Source organism: Leguminivora glycinivorella, chromosome 23 (genome assembly GCF_023078275.1).
Source record: "Leguminivora glycinivorella isolate SPB_JAAS2020 chromosome 23, LegGlyc_1.1, whole genome shotgun sequence".
NCBI classification, from domain to species: Eukaryota; Metazoa; Arthropoda; class Insecta; order Lepidoptera; family Tortricidae; genus Leguminivora; species Leguminivora glycinivorella.
Window position 1 is genome coordinate 4,234,016 of NC_062993.1, and position 18,148 is coordinate 4,252,163.

The 18,148-nt window shown below is 39.4% G+C and overlaps 1 protein-coding gene across 1 annotated transcript; it reads right to left on the reverse strand.

Annotated features, from left to right (window-relative positions):
• Positions 1 to 1,424: 1,424 nt before the first annotated feature.
• LOC125238184 (myrosinase 1-like) lies at positions 1,425 to 17,241 on the reverse strand. Its single transcript, XM_048145458.1, has 12 exons — positions 17,202 to 17,241; positions 15,704 to 15,799; positions 14,790 to 14,966; positions 13,949 to 14,157; positions 11,306 to 11,483; positions 10,587 to 10,681; positions 6,370 to 6,517; positions 5,730 to 5,884; positions 4,114 to 4,221; positions 2,430 to 2,560; positions 1,999 to 2,037; positions 1,425 to 1,658 (listed from the first exon to the last, which is right to left on the reverse strand). Exons 1-12 carry the CDS (start codon positions 17,239 to 17,241, stop codon positions 1,565 to 1,567), a joined length of 1,470 nt encoding a protein of 489 aa, XP_048001415.1. The 3' UTR covers positions 1,425 to 1,564.
• Positions 17,242 to 18,148: the final 907 nt, after the last annotated feature.

The following is an 18,148-nucleotide window of genomic DNA, read 5'->3' on the forward strand; positions in this document are numbered from 1 at the left end:
ATTGCGATTATGGTCCGATTGATACACTGGAATAACACAAGTCACGAAATTTAAATTTCTTGTTTCGTTGTATAACATTTGATTAAATACTTATTTAGGTACAATAGTGGCAACTTTGTAGTGTTGTCCCTTTCAAATCAGTTTCTGTGAAAAGCCGATATCTACGACGTTTTAATTTCTAATCTATTATGCAAAGATGTCCTTTAAAAAATGCTTTTAGTTTCAACCAACTGAATCAGTTTCAATATTGCAAAATATGTAATGTAAGGAGTAAGGGAAATATAGCCTGTCAACCAGATTGTGGCAGTAACAATGTACATCAAACTAAAGTATGGTCACAAAGATCATTGACAACATTTCATACATAATATTTTCTCTTTCGTAAGCTAGTCCATTTTTATCATTTATCCACTTGGATAAGACATCTGTCACTCTCACACTGACATACACTGACATACTTGCCAAAGCGTGACGGACGCTTTATCCACGCGGATAAGTGATAAAATTGGCATCATGATACGCCGGCTGACTCTACAATTTTTCAATTTGATATAATTGCCTGACTAATTCGGCCATCCTGTCTGGTACGTAGACTTAAAAACTTTTTTAACAAAAAATAAAACCGCCTTCAAAAATAAGCGCGTTACAAAACACGGAGAAACTAAAAAGCAAAAAATAATAAACCTTTGAATTCAGATTTCTTATCGTATTGCAATAATCTAAACATCCAAATTATAAACAAATCAATTATTTTTGCAGTCGGTACCAGACCTGTTCGTCGCCTTGCTATTGCCTGTTTGCCCCACCCAACCATACGCAGGCTGGCACCGACTCCAAAAATAATTGATTTGTTTATAATTTGGATGTTTAGATTATTGCAATACGATAAGAAATCTGAATTCAAAGGTTTATTATTTTTTGCTTTTTAGTTTCTCCGTGTTTTGTAACGCGCTTATTTTTGAAGGCGGTTTTATTTTTTGTTAAAAAAGTTTATTTATTTGTTGATTTTTAGTGGTTCCTATTGATATTATATGTATCAGTCCGAATACATGTACACTAGTGAAAGAATTATCCTTTAACTCCTAACCATTGAGGAGTTGACCTTCCATCATCAGCTCAGCCACATAAAATTATTACCATCAGGCGTAAATACTGGTTTACCTTTGAAAAATACACTGAAAACATTACATGTGCCTATAACATTTGAAGAGTTCCCTCGATTTCTCCAGGATCCCATCATCAGACCCTGACTTGGTGCCAATGGGACCATCTCGGGGTTATACCCGTTCGATCAAAAAAAAATTTTGAAAATCGGTCCACAATTCTCGGAGATATCGAGGAACATACATACAAAAAAAAAAAAAAACATTCAGTCGAATTGAGAACCTCCTCCTTTTTTGAAGTCGGTTAAAAAAGTGGTTTAACTTTTACTCGAGAGTCGGCAATAGCAATAGGGTTACGACTGAAGAATATGAATAGTATAATTACCTATTCTGCCTTATAATACTTATACACTTTCGCATGTTAAAAGAAAATCGAAAACACAATCGAAGACACTTATCTTTCACTTTTCCGGCTTCCATCCCTCTTCAATGATCCTCTTTTGAATGATTCTCTTGTAGACCAACGAGGACTCTCGCGCCGTTCGTGTTCTTTCTCATCATCCTCCTTGCGTTATCCCGGCTTTTGCCACGGCTCATGGGAGCCTGGGGTCCGCTTTGACAACTAATCCCAAGATTTGGCGTAGGCACTAGTTTTTACGAAAGCGACTGCCATCTGACCTTCCAACCCGAAGGGTAAACTAGACCTTATTGGAATTAGTCCGGTTTCCTCACGATGTTTTCCTTCACCGGAAAGCTACTGGCAAATATCAAATGACATTTCGCACATAAATTTCGAAAAACTCATTGGTGCGAGCCGGGGTTCGAACCCGCGACCTCCGGAACGAAAGTCGCACGTACTTACCGCTAGGCTACCAGCGCCGTTCGTGTTCTTTCTGGTGAGTCGAAATCCACTTCGTAGAGGCCGAAACGTTCACTAAAAAAAGTAAGTTTAATAATTGGATTATGCAAGTATTATCTGATGGAGGCCGTTTAGTCTAGTGGGAGACTCAGCTATGAAGCCAATGGTTGTGGGTTTGAATCCCGCTAGTTTGTAAAATATTGAGTGATGTGCACAGACCTTGTTCTGGTTCGTTTAATCGTGAAAGGTGGCTCTTCCTTTATTAGGATGTTCTCGACATGTTCTACTACCCAGTGTCCCTAAAACCAACGCAATGGTTTTCGAGATATCGCGCGCGAGTCCATACTTGAAGTCACGCTTGATGTATGGACTCGCGTGATATGTACCTACGGACGAGTCACTACACACTCTACTCTACTTGGGTATTGTGCACAATCTTACGTTGCTTGAAGGTAAGAAAGATTTACCTGGTCCCTTCCATCCACTGCACATTGTCCATGAGACTCCAGTGAATATAACCGATCACCTTTGTCCCTTCTTCAATTGCCAACAAAAGTGAATTAAGGTAATGCTGAATGTATTTAGAGCGGCTTGGATCCTGCGGAGAAAAGGGGTAAAAAAATATTTTTTTAGTTTAGTAGTTATACCTAAAATACTAACCCCCTTGTTCATAAACGTTCACTAAAGTTATCAAGCCGATAAAGTTCGTTTGTCCCTTTCTGACGTATTTGTGTGATAGACATAGACATAGACATAGACATAGACATAGACATAGACATAGACATCATTTATTGGTAATAACATATTACAGGTCACAATTGGTACTTATTTCTACATATCTTATATCTACTGTACAATTATTGCATCAATTAAATATTAAATTTATTATTATTACATATTACATTATTCTTTACAGTCAATAAATTCTTTAAAGTTATAGAAGCTTTTCTTGATGAGCCAACATTTTAATTTATTCTTAAATGAACTAAGAGTTTCAGATTTTATGATATATGCTGGCAGCTTGTTGTAAACTACCGGACCAGAAACATTTATAGTTTTACCGGTTTTTTTAATTCTATGTGGAACTGTTTTTAACAAGTGCGCATTTCGGGTGACCCATGCAGATCCATCACCTCGCTTGCCGTACAGCGATAGGTTCTCCCTAGCAAACACAGCTATTTGAAAAATTAATAGGGATGGTAGTGTTAATATTCCGAGTGCAATAAAATGTGGTCTGGCGCTGTCGTCGTATTTGGCGCGGGCTAGAGTGCGCACGGCGCGTTTTTGAAGACGAAACACGCGCTGCCATTCCGCTGCTCGTCCCCAGAATTCCAAACCGTATTGGATAACCGCTTGGATACTCGCAAAGTAGCATGCCCGTACCGCTTGGCTGTGTAAGGTCTGGTTCAACCTCGACAGGGCAAAACAAGCTTTGCTAAGCTTGCCACATACTGCGCTTATCTGCGTTTCCCACGTCAGACCCTGGTCCAGTTGAAAGCCCAGGAATGTCGTTGCAGTCACCTGGTTGATGTTAGTGCCTTGGTGGTGTATATTTAGTTGGCGCCGTTTTCTGCCTGATATATGATAGAAAGGGACAAACGAAATTTATCGGCTTGATAACTTTAGTGAACGTTTATGAATAAGGGGGTAACACGATACCTATAGATAGTAATTTTGGTTAAAAGCGAACGACACGCGACAACTGGATAAAGCTAGACTCGAATGAACAAGATAGGTATATTACTTGAAAATGTATGAATCACAACTTTTTTTGTGTGAGACATGACTTGACCTCCTACTTAAAGTATTTCAACTTTTTAAAAGGTCATTTAAATATTTTACTAAAATCACCTAGAAAAGAAGATCTCGATCGGCCTTTTGGGGAGGATGACAAAAAAATGGGGAGGTACAGTCACTGACTTGAATTGTTGATCCACTATAGCTCATTTTTTACTGGAATGTCATAGCTTAACTATGCTTAACTATGAGATGTCCAGTATAAAATGAGCTAGAAGTGGATCAACAATTAAAGTCCGTCACCGTACTTCGATGAGTGGATACTGTAGAGGAGGAGGTCATCATGACAGAAACTAGAAGCTAAAATGATGATGATCAGAGGTTAGGGCGCGTCCGGGATTTATGTGGGTTTACCTGAAGACCTGTATCCGTTGACCAGCCGTTTTCCGTTATCAGGATAGGAGGGTAGTCATAACGCTTATTGAGAAGCAGACACACTTTGTACAGACCTTCAGGAGTCATCTGTCAAAAAAAAATAAGATTACTGCTTTCCACTTGACCTATCCGATCATTTATGGTATTTAATTATAAAACGTGATAATCCATGAAGGTTTATAAATAAGAGAAACCTTGTCGTCTGACGGTTTTCCCAAAATATATTTTTGAGACGGTCTTTTCTGAAACGCCCTTGTGTTGCTTGTACACTCTTGTTGAGAGACACTGAGTTAGATGTGTATCTACGAGCATAGCTGGGCATTAACTCGTTAATCCGTTAATCGTTAATTAACGAAGTTAATATTTCGATTAACGGATTAACTTTTAAGTTAACTTGAAAAAATGTTAACGGACTCGTTAACTTCCGTTAAATTTCTCCGAGTCCGTTAATCGTTAATCTAGTAGGGCGCAGGAGCCATCTGCGCTGAGAAAAACACGTTCTGAACGCTATATAAAAGCCCAAAGTACGGCAAATCCTATGATTTGCCGGTAAATCCTAGGTTTTACCGATGTCGATTGCTAAAAGTCCGAAATATTACCTAAAAAAGTATTTTTCACGTGGATTTGCTTTTACTAACTTTGATTCGGTGAATCCTAAGCTTTACCATGGCGACTGTTGTAGTGATAGGGCAGCAAATTCGAGCCCTATTTACGACCACATTCGCTTCCCTAGCCTCTACCGTCCAAAGTGCCACAACAGTCCCGTCACCGCCAGCATCTCTCCTGACACAGCTCTTGGTAGTAGCTCAGGCGATCACTGCCTTCCACGTGCAGCCTAGAGTTCAATAGGCTAGCTGTACTTCGGCCTTTTACAGAAATATAATACGTTAATAGTGGATACTGATGCAACTAAATATTTAAAGAAAAGTTCCTTTTTTTTACGTGTTAACGGATTAACGATTAACTTTAACTTACGTTAAATTTGTCGAAATGTATCGCTTTAACGATTAACGAAGTTAACTTTTTTAGTAACGGATTAGCGATTAACGAAGTTAACTATTTGATTAACGGTGCCCAGCTATGTCTACGAGTACAAACAGATTTTCCAGACCAGGAGGCCGATTTTTGAGTCTCACTGTCACTAAAATACCGGTTGTAAACGGTGACTTGCCTATTATTTTCAGTGACAATTTTCTGAATTCGAACGCGTGAGACTCAAAAATCGGCCCACAGTGTCTACACCAGTGAGCGTAGCCGAATGCAGAAACGCTCACGAATATCACGATAATATCTCTTTCGCAGCTATCTATCTCTATCGCTCTTACGTATTGGCGCGACAGAGCCAGACTACATTTCTGCGGTGTTTTAGTGGCGTTTCGCGCCGCAGAAATGCCATTCGGCTATGGAGAATGTACACCCTCTGCGAGAGGTTCTAGAGTGGATTGAATGGAGACCATTTTAGGCCTCACATCTTTATTACTACTATTTACTTTGTGCTACTTTTTACCGTATGTCTTATTTGTATTGATGTGTTGTCTAAATAAATGATTTCTATTCTATTCTATAAAGTCGGCGTTACACCTAAAGAAACTTACGCTCAACCAGCTGCTATGTGACTTTGTCCACTCGTCTCTGGTCCTTTTTTTGTTGAAGTTAGCATCATCTATAAATGATGGTACTTTATGTTTGATCTCCGACGGAGTAATCAGGTATGTAGTGTAGTGGTTAAGGCCAAGAAAATCAGATGAGCCTGGAAAAATAAATCCATGTAACTAAGTAGCTTACTACTTATTTATAGTACTTAGCTTTGTGACAATTGTGACTGTGGATGCCTGGCTACTGGCTGAAGACATATTTCGGCGGCTTTCGTCAAAATTACGTGAATTTCTTTATAGAAGGCTGTCGGTGTTTCACTGAAAAGCTGGTGCCTAATATCAAATGACTAAAGACTACCTTCGCAAGGGAAGCCGGATGCCAGACTCTGGCATTGCTTACTAATATCTACAATTATTTGAACTTGCACAAAATTAAACCATGATCATGGTAAAAGTGGTAAAACTGCTGAATATAAAACCAAAAGGCAAGCTCTGCCGGTCACCTAGCGGTAGCGACTTTTGTGTCGCTCACATCTAGTCTACGAAAGTGTACAAGCAGGTGTGCACAGCAACTTTGTCGCCCATGGGGTCTCTAAAAGTTGGTGCAAGAAAACATAATGGACCTTCAAAGATCATTTACCTTTAATAAGCTTAATTTCCTCTTTCGAAAGTGAAGGTAGCCTGGATCTGACCAATCCCTGTTCTTTACTCTTCTTGGCCACCCTATCTTTTACCAGTTTAGGGAAATCTCCATTTTTCGACCAAATCGGGTCAAAGAAGATGCCGTACTGTAAACAGAATATCTAATTTAGTTTATAGATCAAATGAAATATAGCAAAAAGTTCGACATGAGAAACTTAATTAGTTTTTTCTGTCCAATCACCCGCATAAATAAGATAATCATTTGACAACTTCGTATTACATTTCAAACAAGGTGTTAATGTGACAAGGTACAGAAATCATCACTTATTTATGTCGGTGACTGTCCACTCTTCAAGTCTCCACTTTTCGACTATAGGTCCAAGTACTTGGTGTACTTATTGAACAACATTTATGTAACTATGAAATCAAAAATATTCAGTACCTCTGGACTCTCGGGAGGAGAAGCAGCACTTCAAACCGGTTCGAGAAATGTGGACTCATATCATTAAGAAATATAAATATTGACATTGAATTGAAGCTATAACGAAGGTAATTATTTCAACCCGGCCTTTGGCCCTTGAAAATCTTGGGCTCACTTTAATCACTACATAGTATAAAACAAAGTCGCTTTTTCTGTCCCTATGTCCCTATGTATGCTTAAATCTTTAAAACTACGCAACGGATTTTGATGCGGTTTTTTTTAATAGATAGAGTGATTCTAGAGGAAGGTTTACATGTAGGTATAGTACCCGTGCGAAGCCGGGGCGGGTCGCTAGTCTATAATAATGGAAAGTGTGTGTATCTCTCTGTTTGTCCCCTTTCATGGCAAAACGGAACGACGAATTGACGTGACTTTTTAAGTGGAGATATTTGAAGGAATTGAGCCATTTTGTCTCTTTCTAACGTGAGCCAAGCCGCGGGCAAAAGCTAGTAGTTTTTATAACACAAAGATCTGTAAAACTATCAAATCTACCCAATCTAGCCATGTTAGAATATATAATCTCCATATACCATCTGTATTGGCTACTTAAACTTGCTCTGATTGTCTATGAAAGTAATATGTAAGTTTATGGTCTTTGACGTTCCTTCCTTCTCTTCCGTCATGGCCTCCAATGGAATAGGCACGTAATTGCTCTCCTCTGTCCTTATTTTAATTTAATTAACAATATGTAGCGCTCCATACGTAAGTTAATTTAATGTTTAGTGTCAGCTGTGATGTCCTGAAAATGTAATCCTTTTTCTCCGGTTCTTTATAATAAAGAATGTGAAGAATCTCCGAGGTTTGATTGTGGTAAGCGACCCACGCGCCCTGTAGCAACTCACCTGCAAAGCCAACTGTAAGTTGCTAGATCTGCCGACCCATCTGGCGTGCAGGTCTCTCAAGCCACACGTTATTTACCAAAATATTTCTTAGCAAATTAAGATTTTTCTTAGCAAAAATCTTTGTATACGGAGGTCTCTTTGTATAATAAGGTACAGTGGGGAAAATCCTGTCTGGGGGAACAATAAAATTGTAACTTATAATTTTTTTCTATTATTACACTATTAAGTTGAGTTCCACATGTAGGTATACTAGGTATTAGACGTGTGCGCCGATCAAAAAATGATCGGCGGCGGCGTTTGTCAAAAAATCGGCGGCGGCGGCGTATTTTCGGCGTGAATTCGGCGTGACCTTGATTTCATGTTTCTCATATAAAAATAATTTATTTGTTTTTATTCTTGAAAATTTGATCAATGCAGGTGTACTGCGTATACTTTTATATAAAATATGAATTAAATAACACATATAAGTGAACACGGGAGAGAAAAAAACACTTTCGAGTATACCCAGATAGTTACCCTTTGATGGCACAAAACCTTAAGGAAGGAAGAACTTTATGCCAAACGCGACCATCGGCTATAGCTGTATCAAACTCATTTGGAAATGCTTTTTGCCTATTTGGCCACCCTTTGACTTGCCCGCCGGTGCTCAAAGATGTGCCATGTAAACTAATAAAATAGAAATCGTATTCTTGGTTACTTTATTTTCAATTCGTAATCTTTTTGGTACAGTACAGAAGGAGTAGTATAAAACGGATTTGAATTGATGAATGCCAACCTTCTGAGCAGGCCAAAGTGCAAGACGTGGGTTCGTCATAAAACCAAACTAAAATAGAGGTGGGAGTGGGGCCCATGTTGCTAGGCAAAGCGATGGCAGGTGGACTAATATTTTAACATAATGGTGTCGGCTTACAAATGTAAGAAGCGCTTGACATCCGTTGGCTCGCTGGGTGGACGACATCCGGAAAATTGCGGGTCATAACTGAATAAGAGTAGCTCAGGATCGGGACAAGTAGCGTACTAGATGAGAGGCCTATGCTCAGCAGTGGGTGAAAAAAGGCTGATATGATTATGATGATGATAACGGACTTGTTTGTAGATCGGGTCACGCCAAAGCTGAGTTTTATGAGGTTGGGTCTACGCCATAAGGGTAAGAAAGCTGAATTTACATCGGTAACCTCTCAAAAGCATACAAATTCAGCAAAATTCAAATGATACCGTCGTTATCTGCTGTGTTGAGGAAAAAAAGAGCTTTACACGCTGAACTATGCTGGAAACGAACGTCCGGCATACACTATGTAACATAATTGTTGAAGATAAATCCTACGGCTTATACATTACCTTCTATAGTACCTTTAATTTTCATGGTGTTTATTTTAAAAAAAGGAAGTGGTATTCGTAACCGCTATTCGATACCGGTTATGCTCTTAAATGGATCACCGGCATTAATGTTACATCCTGTATGTTGTTGTTGTTGTCCACGCCTTTCTATCTTGAGCCACCGCCTTAGCCTCGTTCCAGCTCAGTCCATATTCCCTCAGCTCGTTCTCAACGCTCCGCGTCCAGGTGTGTACGGGGCGTTTGCGGGCCCTCTTTCCTCCTTGAGGCCGCCACTCAAACGTGATACTGGCGCTGTTGGTAGCTCCTCTTCGAAGGGTATGACAGATCCATTTCCGCAGAGCCACTTCCTGGGCGATTGGAGGTTGTCGGCACATACTCCACAGATCCTCATATAGGCCTCGGCATTTTGAGTTGCATTTTGAGTGGAGGAAGGAAGAGGAGGCATTAACCCAGCAGTGGGACACATATTAGGCTACTTAAAAAAAACACGATTCTATCAAATGAAGTTTGACACTTGCCAGTGATTGGAACCACAGAGAATGGAATGAAAAGCTTCATTTCCTGCAGAACCAGATCAGCAACGAAATTAGGATCATGCAAATTGAAGTAAACCTGGTTTACCTGGGGGAGTAAGGCGTAAAAAACAATCGCCTCGTATTCAATCTGTTAATTTACAGTCTTACACACAGCGGCTATAAGCAATTTGCCGACGCGGTAGGGACGTGGGTATTTTGGAATGGACAATATTTTGAACAGCCATGAAATCTTGAATGGATTGCATGGTGATCTAGATAAAAAGATAGCAGAATATCCAACAGGAAAAGTTCTTGGCCCTCCAGATGTGTTATTCTCGTAGTGCTGTTAACAATTGTGTGAAGTCGTATACGATCAAAGTCGTCACGATCATATTGTGGATCTTCCCCCGTATCCGGTTTTTCGCATCTTTTCTTAGTGCTTAATACAGAATATTTTAATAAAAGTAAATTATACACATACATACATACATACATAAAATCACGCCTGTATCCCATAAAGGGGTAGGCAGAGCACATGAAACTACTAAAGCTTCAGGGCCACAGGGCTTCAGGGTTCAAATAAATTATATGCATTGGAAATTGCATAAAAAGTCCAAAAATGTAATCAAATACTAAGTTTGAGCAATTTATTAATCACCAAGGTCACGCCGATTTCACGCCGATTAAGAATCGGCGGCGGCGGCGTGGCCGAAATTACCGGCGGCGGCGGCGCGCTGGCGCGGCGCACACGTCTACTAGGTATCTCATCTACTGAACAGGCGTGCTATATTTAACCAGTTGGCACTCTATTTTTTTAATAATGCAAACATTGGTTAACCTGGAAAAAAATGGATCAGCTGCAACTGGTACCCTAGTCGAAATCCATCTTAAAGGCCGGCAACGCACCTCCAACACCTCTGGTGTTTCGGGTGTCCATGGGCGGCGGTGATCGCTTACCATCAGGCGACCTGTCTGCTCGTTTGACTCCTATCTCATAAAAAAAAAAATGTCCCGCTGTACCTACCTTACATTAACTTACTGTAAATTCTTTGTATCTTTCAGCAGCCTCCACGTCTTCAGAGCTGTTGGTGAAAGGTTCTACCCAGTTCACAGCTGTGGACATCCCAACTGACCCTGAATTATTAAAAATATTTCTTGATAAGAAAAATAATATAAGAGTGCAATTCCCGTTAAGTTTGTACATTTGGATCACGTCTCCGATTTGGATAAAAATTGGTAGGCTGATAGAGTCCATGATGCTGAGAAAGATCCACTAGGTTTCCCAAAATGTCCTATGTAGTTTGTATGAAACCTTCCTTTTTTGTTACCAGATTTTTATACATTTTCGGTAACAAAAAAGGAAAGTTTCATACAAACAACCTAGGACATTTTGGGAAACCTAGTGGATCTTGCTCAGCATCATGGACTCTATCAGCCTACCAATTTTTATCCAAATCGGAGACGTGATACAAATGTACAAACTAAACGGGAATTGCTGAAGAGAAGTTATTAGTGAGAAGGTTTAATTAGGTAGGAGGCCTTCCCATCTACGAAGAACCTCGTCCAGGGTTGGGGCAGCTACGGAGGCGGCTGAAAGCAAACCATCGTACTTGCGTTATCCCGGCATTTGCCACGGGTCATGGGAGCCTGGGGTCCACTTTGACAACTAATTCCAAGATTTGGCGCCGGCACTACTTTTGGCTGGCAGTTTATCGAAATATCATCAAATGATAAGGTTTTGAATAAGAAACGCATTACCTCCATATTTCTTCTTATACTTCTTCTCATACATTCTGTACGTTCTAGCGTGTGCTAGAAGCACATGCTTAGTGCACAAATAGTCCGTTGCTCCCGTTGCATTTTTAAGTACGTAGTTCGCTTTATTATTAATTTCACACGTGGTGTCTGGTTGGTTCAGGGTTGTCCAGTATTTTACCTTAAAAACGATAAATTATCACTATCTTACCTATCAAGAGAGATGACGGCACGTGGAGGATAAGGAAGAATGCCGAAATATAGAGGAGTTGGTGGGCGAAGCGACCATCATCCGCGTAGCGTACTAGCGTAACCAAATCACACAGACTTCGCTGGTTCGGCCACCTACTGAGAATGGGCTCGGAACGGGCTGCCAAAAGGGCGTATCTGGGAAGACCAACTGGTGGCTGCCCGGCGGGTCGGCCCAGATACCGTTGGGGAGACAGCGTGATGGCGGATCTGTGTCAGCTACAAGCCGATAATTGGCAGGAAGCTGCGCAGGATCGGGATAAGTGGCGTGCTCTCGTTTTGGAGGCCAAGATCCTCTTTGGATCACAGAGCCATATTAGTTAGTTTTAGTTAGTTATCTTACCTAAGTTACCTATAATATAGTCAGACAAAAAAAGAGTAGATATTCAAAAGCGTCGTCCCTTTTAAATCGATTTGTGTGATAAAGCGGGACGACTTACAATTTTGCCACTTTTTAATTTATACCCCTTTTTATTAGGTTTTTCATTTTTTTATGAAGCGCTGGTTGCCTAGCGGTAAGAGCGTGCGACATTCAATCCAGAGGTCGCGGGTTCGATCCCCGGCTCGTACCAATGAGTTTTTCGGAACTTATGAGCGAAATGTCATAGGTATTTGATACTCAATTGCCAGTCGCTTTTCGGTGAAAGAAAACATCGTGAGGAAACCGGACAAATTCCAATATAAAGGCCTAGTTACCCTTTGGGTTGAAATAGGCAACAGTGAGAATAGGTACTAATCCGTTTTGAAAATAATCATCGCCTTGCATTGCATTGAAGCTAGTTAAAAACCAGTAGGTATAGTCAAGTATGTTTCTATTGTATAGAAATTTTGGGTTGGAAGGTCAGATGGCAGTCGCTTTCGTAAAACTAGTGTCTACGCTAAATCCTGGGATTAGTTGTCACAGCGGACTAGGGCTTGCATTCCGGAATTCCGGAATCTCGAAATTCCGGAATTTCGGACAATTTTTCCGATATTACAGTTCCGGAATTGAAACATATAATCTCGAAAATTCCGGAATTGAAAAAAGATATATTTTTGGACGAAAACGTGTAATATCAGCCTGGTTATTTTACAAAACTACCACCGCGTCTATAAAAGATATGTAAATTTATAAGTTAGACACTGCTCGGATTCAGGTAGTGCCTATTTTATGACCAAAAGGTTGCATCCAGGGCTAGTTAGAGCGAGATAGTGTAATTTAACCCGCTAATATTATACCCTTGTCACTTTCTGGTTTTGCTCTCAATTGTTTTAGCTAATAAGTGAAATATATAATCAGTTTAAATTAAATATTTGCTGTAGAAAGTTGTGTTTTGTGATAATTTAAAATTACTAGACGGGAGTTGAGTGTTATGCTCGAATATTGAAGGACAATTAAATATAAATAAATAACATTAGGTACATTATTATTTTATTAGCGTTATTTATGCTCAATTTAATTAGATCGAACTTAAATTTCAGTAATAATCTAAATTTTACTTCTTTTCTCATAGCACTGAATATTTTAGGCATAAAGTCTGTTCAGACGCAAATCGTAGTATTTGGTATTACATTCATTCACAAGCATAACGTCGTAGTTACTTTATACACTTTTCACAAAGACGTGTCCATATTTTACTAAACTCTATCTAAGTCTATTACCCCTTACCACAAAATCAAAAGATTTGAGAAGCAAATGTATGGAAAATGATGAATATGAAAAGAATGATTTATTTTTTTTACAAAAAAATAAGGTGTACATATGTATACATAGGTATACCTAGGAATAAATCATAAAATCTGTCTTTTTGGGCTAGCTTGGACATCTTTTGTCCCTACTCGAGTCTGATAAAGGTAATTCAATATTTCTTTTATTACAGTTATGTGAACAAGACGTTATGCCATTCTTGTAAATTATTACTTTTATATTATTTCGATGGTCAATGGATAAAAAAATAACTTTAACGTTGACCACTACCAGAAAACTGGCACTAAAACGTCGTTTGTATCGTTAACTGTAGTTCGAAATAACTTGCAAGACCGATTTTGACACAAAATGGGCTTTCCTGTAAAATTACTAAAATGAAAATTTCAGTGTTATATGCCTTTCAGGTGCGGAGTTATTGTCTTAAACGTCGATTAATAATAAATTTTAATTTAAAATTGTATTATTTCATCAAAAACCCACCAGAAAACCAAACCAAAAAAAATTGTTCAATTCCGGAACTAGTTCCGGAATTCCGGAATTGAAGTCCAATCTCGAAAACCAGTTCCGGAATTGAAAATCGTCCGATATTGCAAGCCCTACAGCGGACCCCAGGCTCCCATAAGCCGTGGCAAATGCCGGGATAACTCCCCTTTTTATGTTTCCAGACAGAATTTATAAAGACATATCGGCTAAAATAGCGTAAAAATTACCTTACTAGCATATCGGTCAAACAATACCCTGGCATAGTCCACAAACCAATCCACAAAAGAGGGGTTCGACCACCCCCCTAAATGTTGCAAGGCCATTGGAGTATCGAAGTGGTACATTGTGACCATGGGCTGAATGTTGTATTTCAGTAGCTCATCTATTAAATTATCGTAGTATTGGAGGCCTGCCTCGTTTTTTATGGTTCTGAAACCTAAAAATAGCATCATTTAGCAATAGTAGTAGTAGTAACCACTTGATTGTGTACAACAGTTTATATACAATTTGTAGGAATAGAGAATACAATTTGGAGAATTCGACCTTAAAATCTGAAAACTATCATGGTTAAATTTAAAAATAACCATTGCAAAGCCGGTATTCGCCAATATTTCCAAATGTTTTATTTCCAGCCCGCCTCCAGTCTCCCATCCCATGGGAATCGTAGTCTACTGAGGGATATAGATTCAATATGGTGTGGGCAACGAGCTAACAACCTGTACAATATCACGATTTCATTTTCTTTCAACCCAATAATTTCTAAGAGTAGGACTGGAACTTGAGCAGTTGCATAAGCTCTGCCTACTTTAAGGAATACAGGCATAAATTTATGTATATAATATGAGTTATATGTGCGGCGGTGGAATGTTGTTCCAGCATTAGTTTGAGATATATCTAAAGCTCAAGATCAGCCTGACAAAAAAGAGTTGAAAATAATAGGGTTGCCTCCGTCTATTTAAATCGTTTTGCATGTGGCTATTCTGACAATTTTGTGTGAGAACAGTTAAGTTTTGCTATGATAAAAAAAAACTATTTCTACTCTTTTTTGCCAAGTTCTATATGTCTTACCTCCAGGCAATATCCTAGGCCACGATATAGAGAACCTATACACATCAACACCTAGTTCCCTCAACATCTCCACATCTCTCTTGTAGTAGTGATATGAGTTGCAAGCAACATCTCCTGGCGGATGGGTTTGATTGATTAGAACGTGGAAGCGGTAGTCCCAGAAGGATTCACCTTTGCCTGAAATGGTGGTGGTGGTGTTGAGTCACAAGGGTGCAAAATGACATATTCCATGAGCGTAGTGAGGGGTGGAAATAATATTGTTACCATGCCGCTTTTCACTTTAGGTATGATGAAATTATTGTGACAAAATATGATTGAAACTAGGGATGTACCGACTATTGATTTGACCGACTAGGCCGACTACCGACTAGTCGGCGTTTGGGTGGCCGATTGGTCGGCCGACTAGTTGGCTAGTCGGTCAGAACATAAATTTTTGACTAAATTCACCAGAAGTTTTGAATGACATTTTTCGTTCGCGCATTTCAATAGTTTTTACAGGTTCAAACTTCAAAGGTCTATGATAATATTTTATTTTATTATAATATTTTCAGTTTGAAACTAAAAGAATAGGAAAAAGTAAAAATATAGGGTCTTAAAAATAGAAAAGTGTTACTTTAATCCCTCCATGGTAGAGAAAAAAATACACGAATTCACCAGGGTGAGTGTCAAATATATATGGATATTTACGCAAATATATGTTATGAATTAATATTATTACATAACCTATAGATTTGTTAAAAAAATGTTACTCCATTTAACATAACACAAGATGATTGCGTAGACGTTGCAAAATAATATTAAATATCTTTATTTCACACTGCAGTTCAAAACATCTGAAGTTGGTCATGACACACCTACACTTTGTTCTGTCAAAATCAGTGCAGAAGTGCAGAGTTAGCTTACATGTGACTTACCGTCTTCATTCCACGCCCCTTCCACCTGGTAAGCAGCTGTTGAGGTCCCGAAGAGGAAGCCATCTTGAAATCTTCGCACTTTGTGATTCGGAAACCCTAGAACAGCCACGGAATAGCTGAAAAGTTGCAAAAAATAAATATAATTATTTACTTATATAATAGTACATACGAATTTCCTTTTCGCACGTGTATCGTACGTCGTTTTTCAGTACAGATGAGCTTCCGGAGTTTCGACCTGGCATATAATGAACCACTTCTCGCACTAGTGCGTAAAAAACACCATCTGTACTGAAAAAGTTTATTCAGATACAAGTACGAAAAGCAGTACATTCCTACGTCAAAAATTTAAAGGGCCATAATTATGTAGGTAGCCACTGTACAACGTTGCACCATATCTGTGCGGGAAGGTAATTCCTTTTTTCCGCATTTGTATTGTAAATCGTAATATAAGTTCATTTGCTGAGAAAATAATTTCCTTGATGGAAAATAACCTTCGATTTAGTGAGCGGGGAAGATTAAATCATTTTTCAATAATGAAGTGGGATATGGAAAGTCTACCGATTTCAAAGCGGTTGTCAAAGCGGACCCCAGGCTCCCATGATGCCGGGATAACGCCAGGAGGATGATGATGATGATGGAAAGTCTACCGATTTTTTAAATTTTATACAAATATTTTTACTCTGAAGTTTGGTTAGTCTTACCTTAAAATACTTGACAGAAAAAATATTCTCATCATGAGTTAACAAACTCCGATACTAATGTCAGGTGCAAATGGTGCAAAGCAACTCGTGAAGACAATAAAATGTATATAGGTTAGGGAATTTTTGAACTTTTTGGGTACCGGTACTGGTGTTAGAAATCTCGATTCTTCGGTACTTTTCGGTACTGAAAAATGGACAAAGATTACAAACTAAAACGCTTTCAATCACCAAAATTTGAACGCAATCGACGTAATATCCATTTTATGGTGTAATATAAATAGTTTCAAATGCGTTAGACTCGTCCCGCGTGGTAGATATTCATCGGCTATGACCGCGACCTCGGCGTCGGGTATACTTAGAGGGTAAATCAAACTAACTTTGCTAATGTTAGAATTGCTCTATCTATACAGACTGAGCAGCTGTGCGATCTCTAGAACCCTCTGGTTTGTTACCCTGTCTTGTCATGATATGCCCAAGATCTTACGCAGGCAGCTCATATACAAGGAGTTGACTGACACGGCGTTCGACTTTGGCATACGTCGTCCAGGTCTCGGCTCCGTACAAGAGTATGCTCAACACAGAAGCCTGAAAGACCAGGACCTTGGTCTTAGTAGTCAGGAGTCTGTTTTGCCACACTCGAGCACGAAGCTTCCCTAAGGTAGTAGCTGCCTTGCCGTTGCGAATGACCTCTGCATCGAGCGAGAGATTGTCGGTTATTGTCGAACCTAGGTAGCAAAACCGATCAAGCACCTCTAACAGTGTGCCATTGAGTGAGATCTATGGGACTAAATTAATACCTTGTGCTAATACAAACGTTTTCTTGGTGTTGATGGACATGGCGATTTGACGAGGCTCAGGAGTTTAGGCGGGCACCCAATGCTTTCTAGCGCCGTGCTTCTGACCGTATCGAAGGCCTTATTAAGATCTATGAAGAATTAGTCTATGTAGAGATACCTCTACATAGACTAATTCTTCATAGATACATATACATGTATGATGTTTGCACACGACACGACGTCCAGTCCAGGTTTCTGAAAGTATGCTTAGAACGCAAAGTCTGGTATACTAAAATTCCTAATAGTGAGATGTTTGTTCTTTGTTACACCATATTCTTGAATGTAGCCTCCCGAACATGGTCGCCGCTTTGCCAATACAGGGTGGCTAGCCGAATGGCACAATCGCTCACGAAACGCTCACGAAACGAAGCGCTAGTAGATATCTATCTCTATCGCGCTTGCGTATTGGCGCGACAGAGCCAGCGGCGTATCGCTTTCGTTTGGCGTCGGAGAAATGCCATTCGGCTACGGGGCCTGATATCGATTTCTGCATCATGCGAAAGGTTGTTGGATACGGTCGATCGAAGGTAGCAAAACTCAACGACTTCCAAAGTTGTGCCATCCACTAGTATTTCCGCACAGTCCTGCACTAACCAGACTGTCTTTTGACAAGCCTGCGAAAACCTGTCCACGATGTTTTGCAACTCGGTTGCAGAGTTTGCCACAAAAAGCTTCATCGTCAGCAAACAAGAGACAGGGAAACAGGAGCGACGGCTAAACACTTTTCATAACAGACTATTAGAAATACCTATAAAAAATTCAGATTATAGTGTTTTCTTTTTATGTTTTGTTTTGATATAGTTAATTTTCCCATTAAATTACATATTTCATTCTTAATTTTATGTTTTATTCATAATTTTACAACAAATGTACTAGTAAACCCTCAGTATCGAAAAGTACCGAAGAAC

Coding starts and splice junctions, on each gene's coding strand:
- LOC125238184 (XM_048145458.1), bottom strand. CDS start 17,241: ATGTCCATCAACACCAAGAAAACGTTTGTATTAGCACAAG. Junction 6,518..10,586: donor AAAGATACAAAGAATTTACA/GTAAGTTAATGT, acceptor TTCTGTTTACAG/TACGGCATCTTCTTTGACCC. Junction 1,659..1,998: donor GAAGTGGATTTCGACTCACC/AGAAAGAACACG, acceptor AGGAGGATGATG/AGAAAGAACACGAACGGCGC.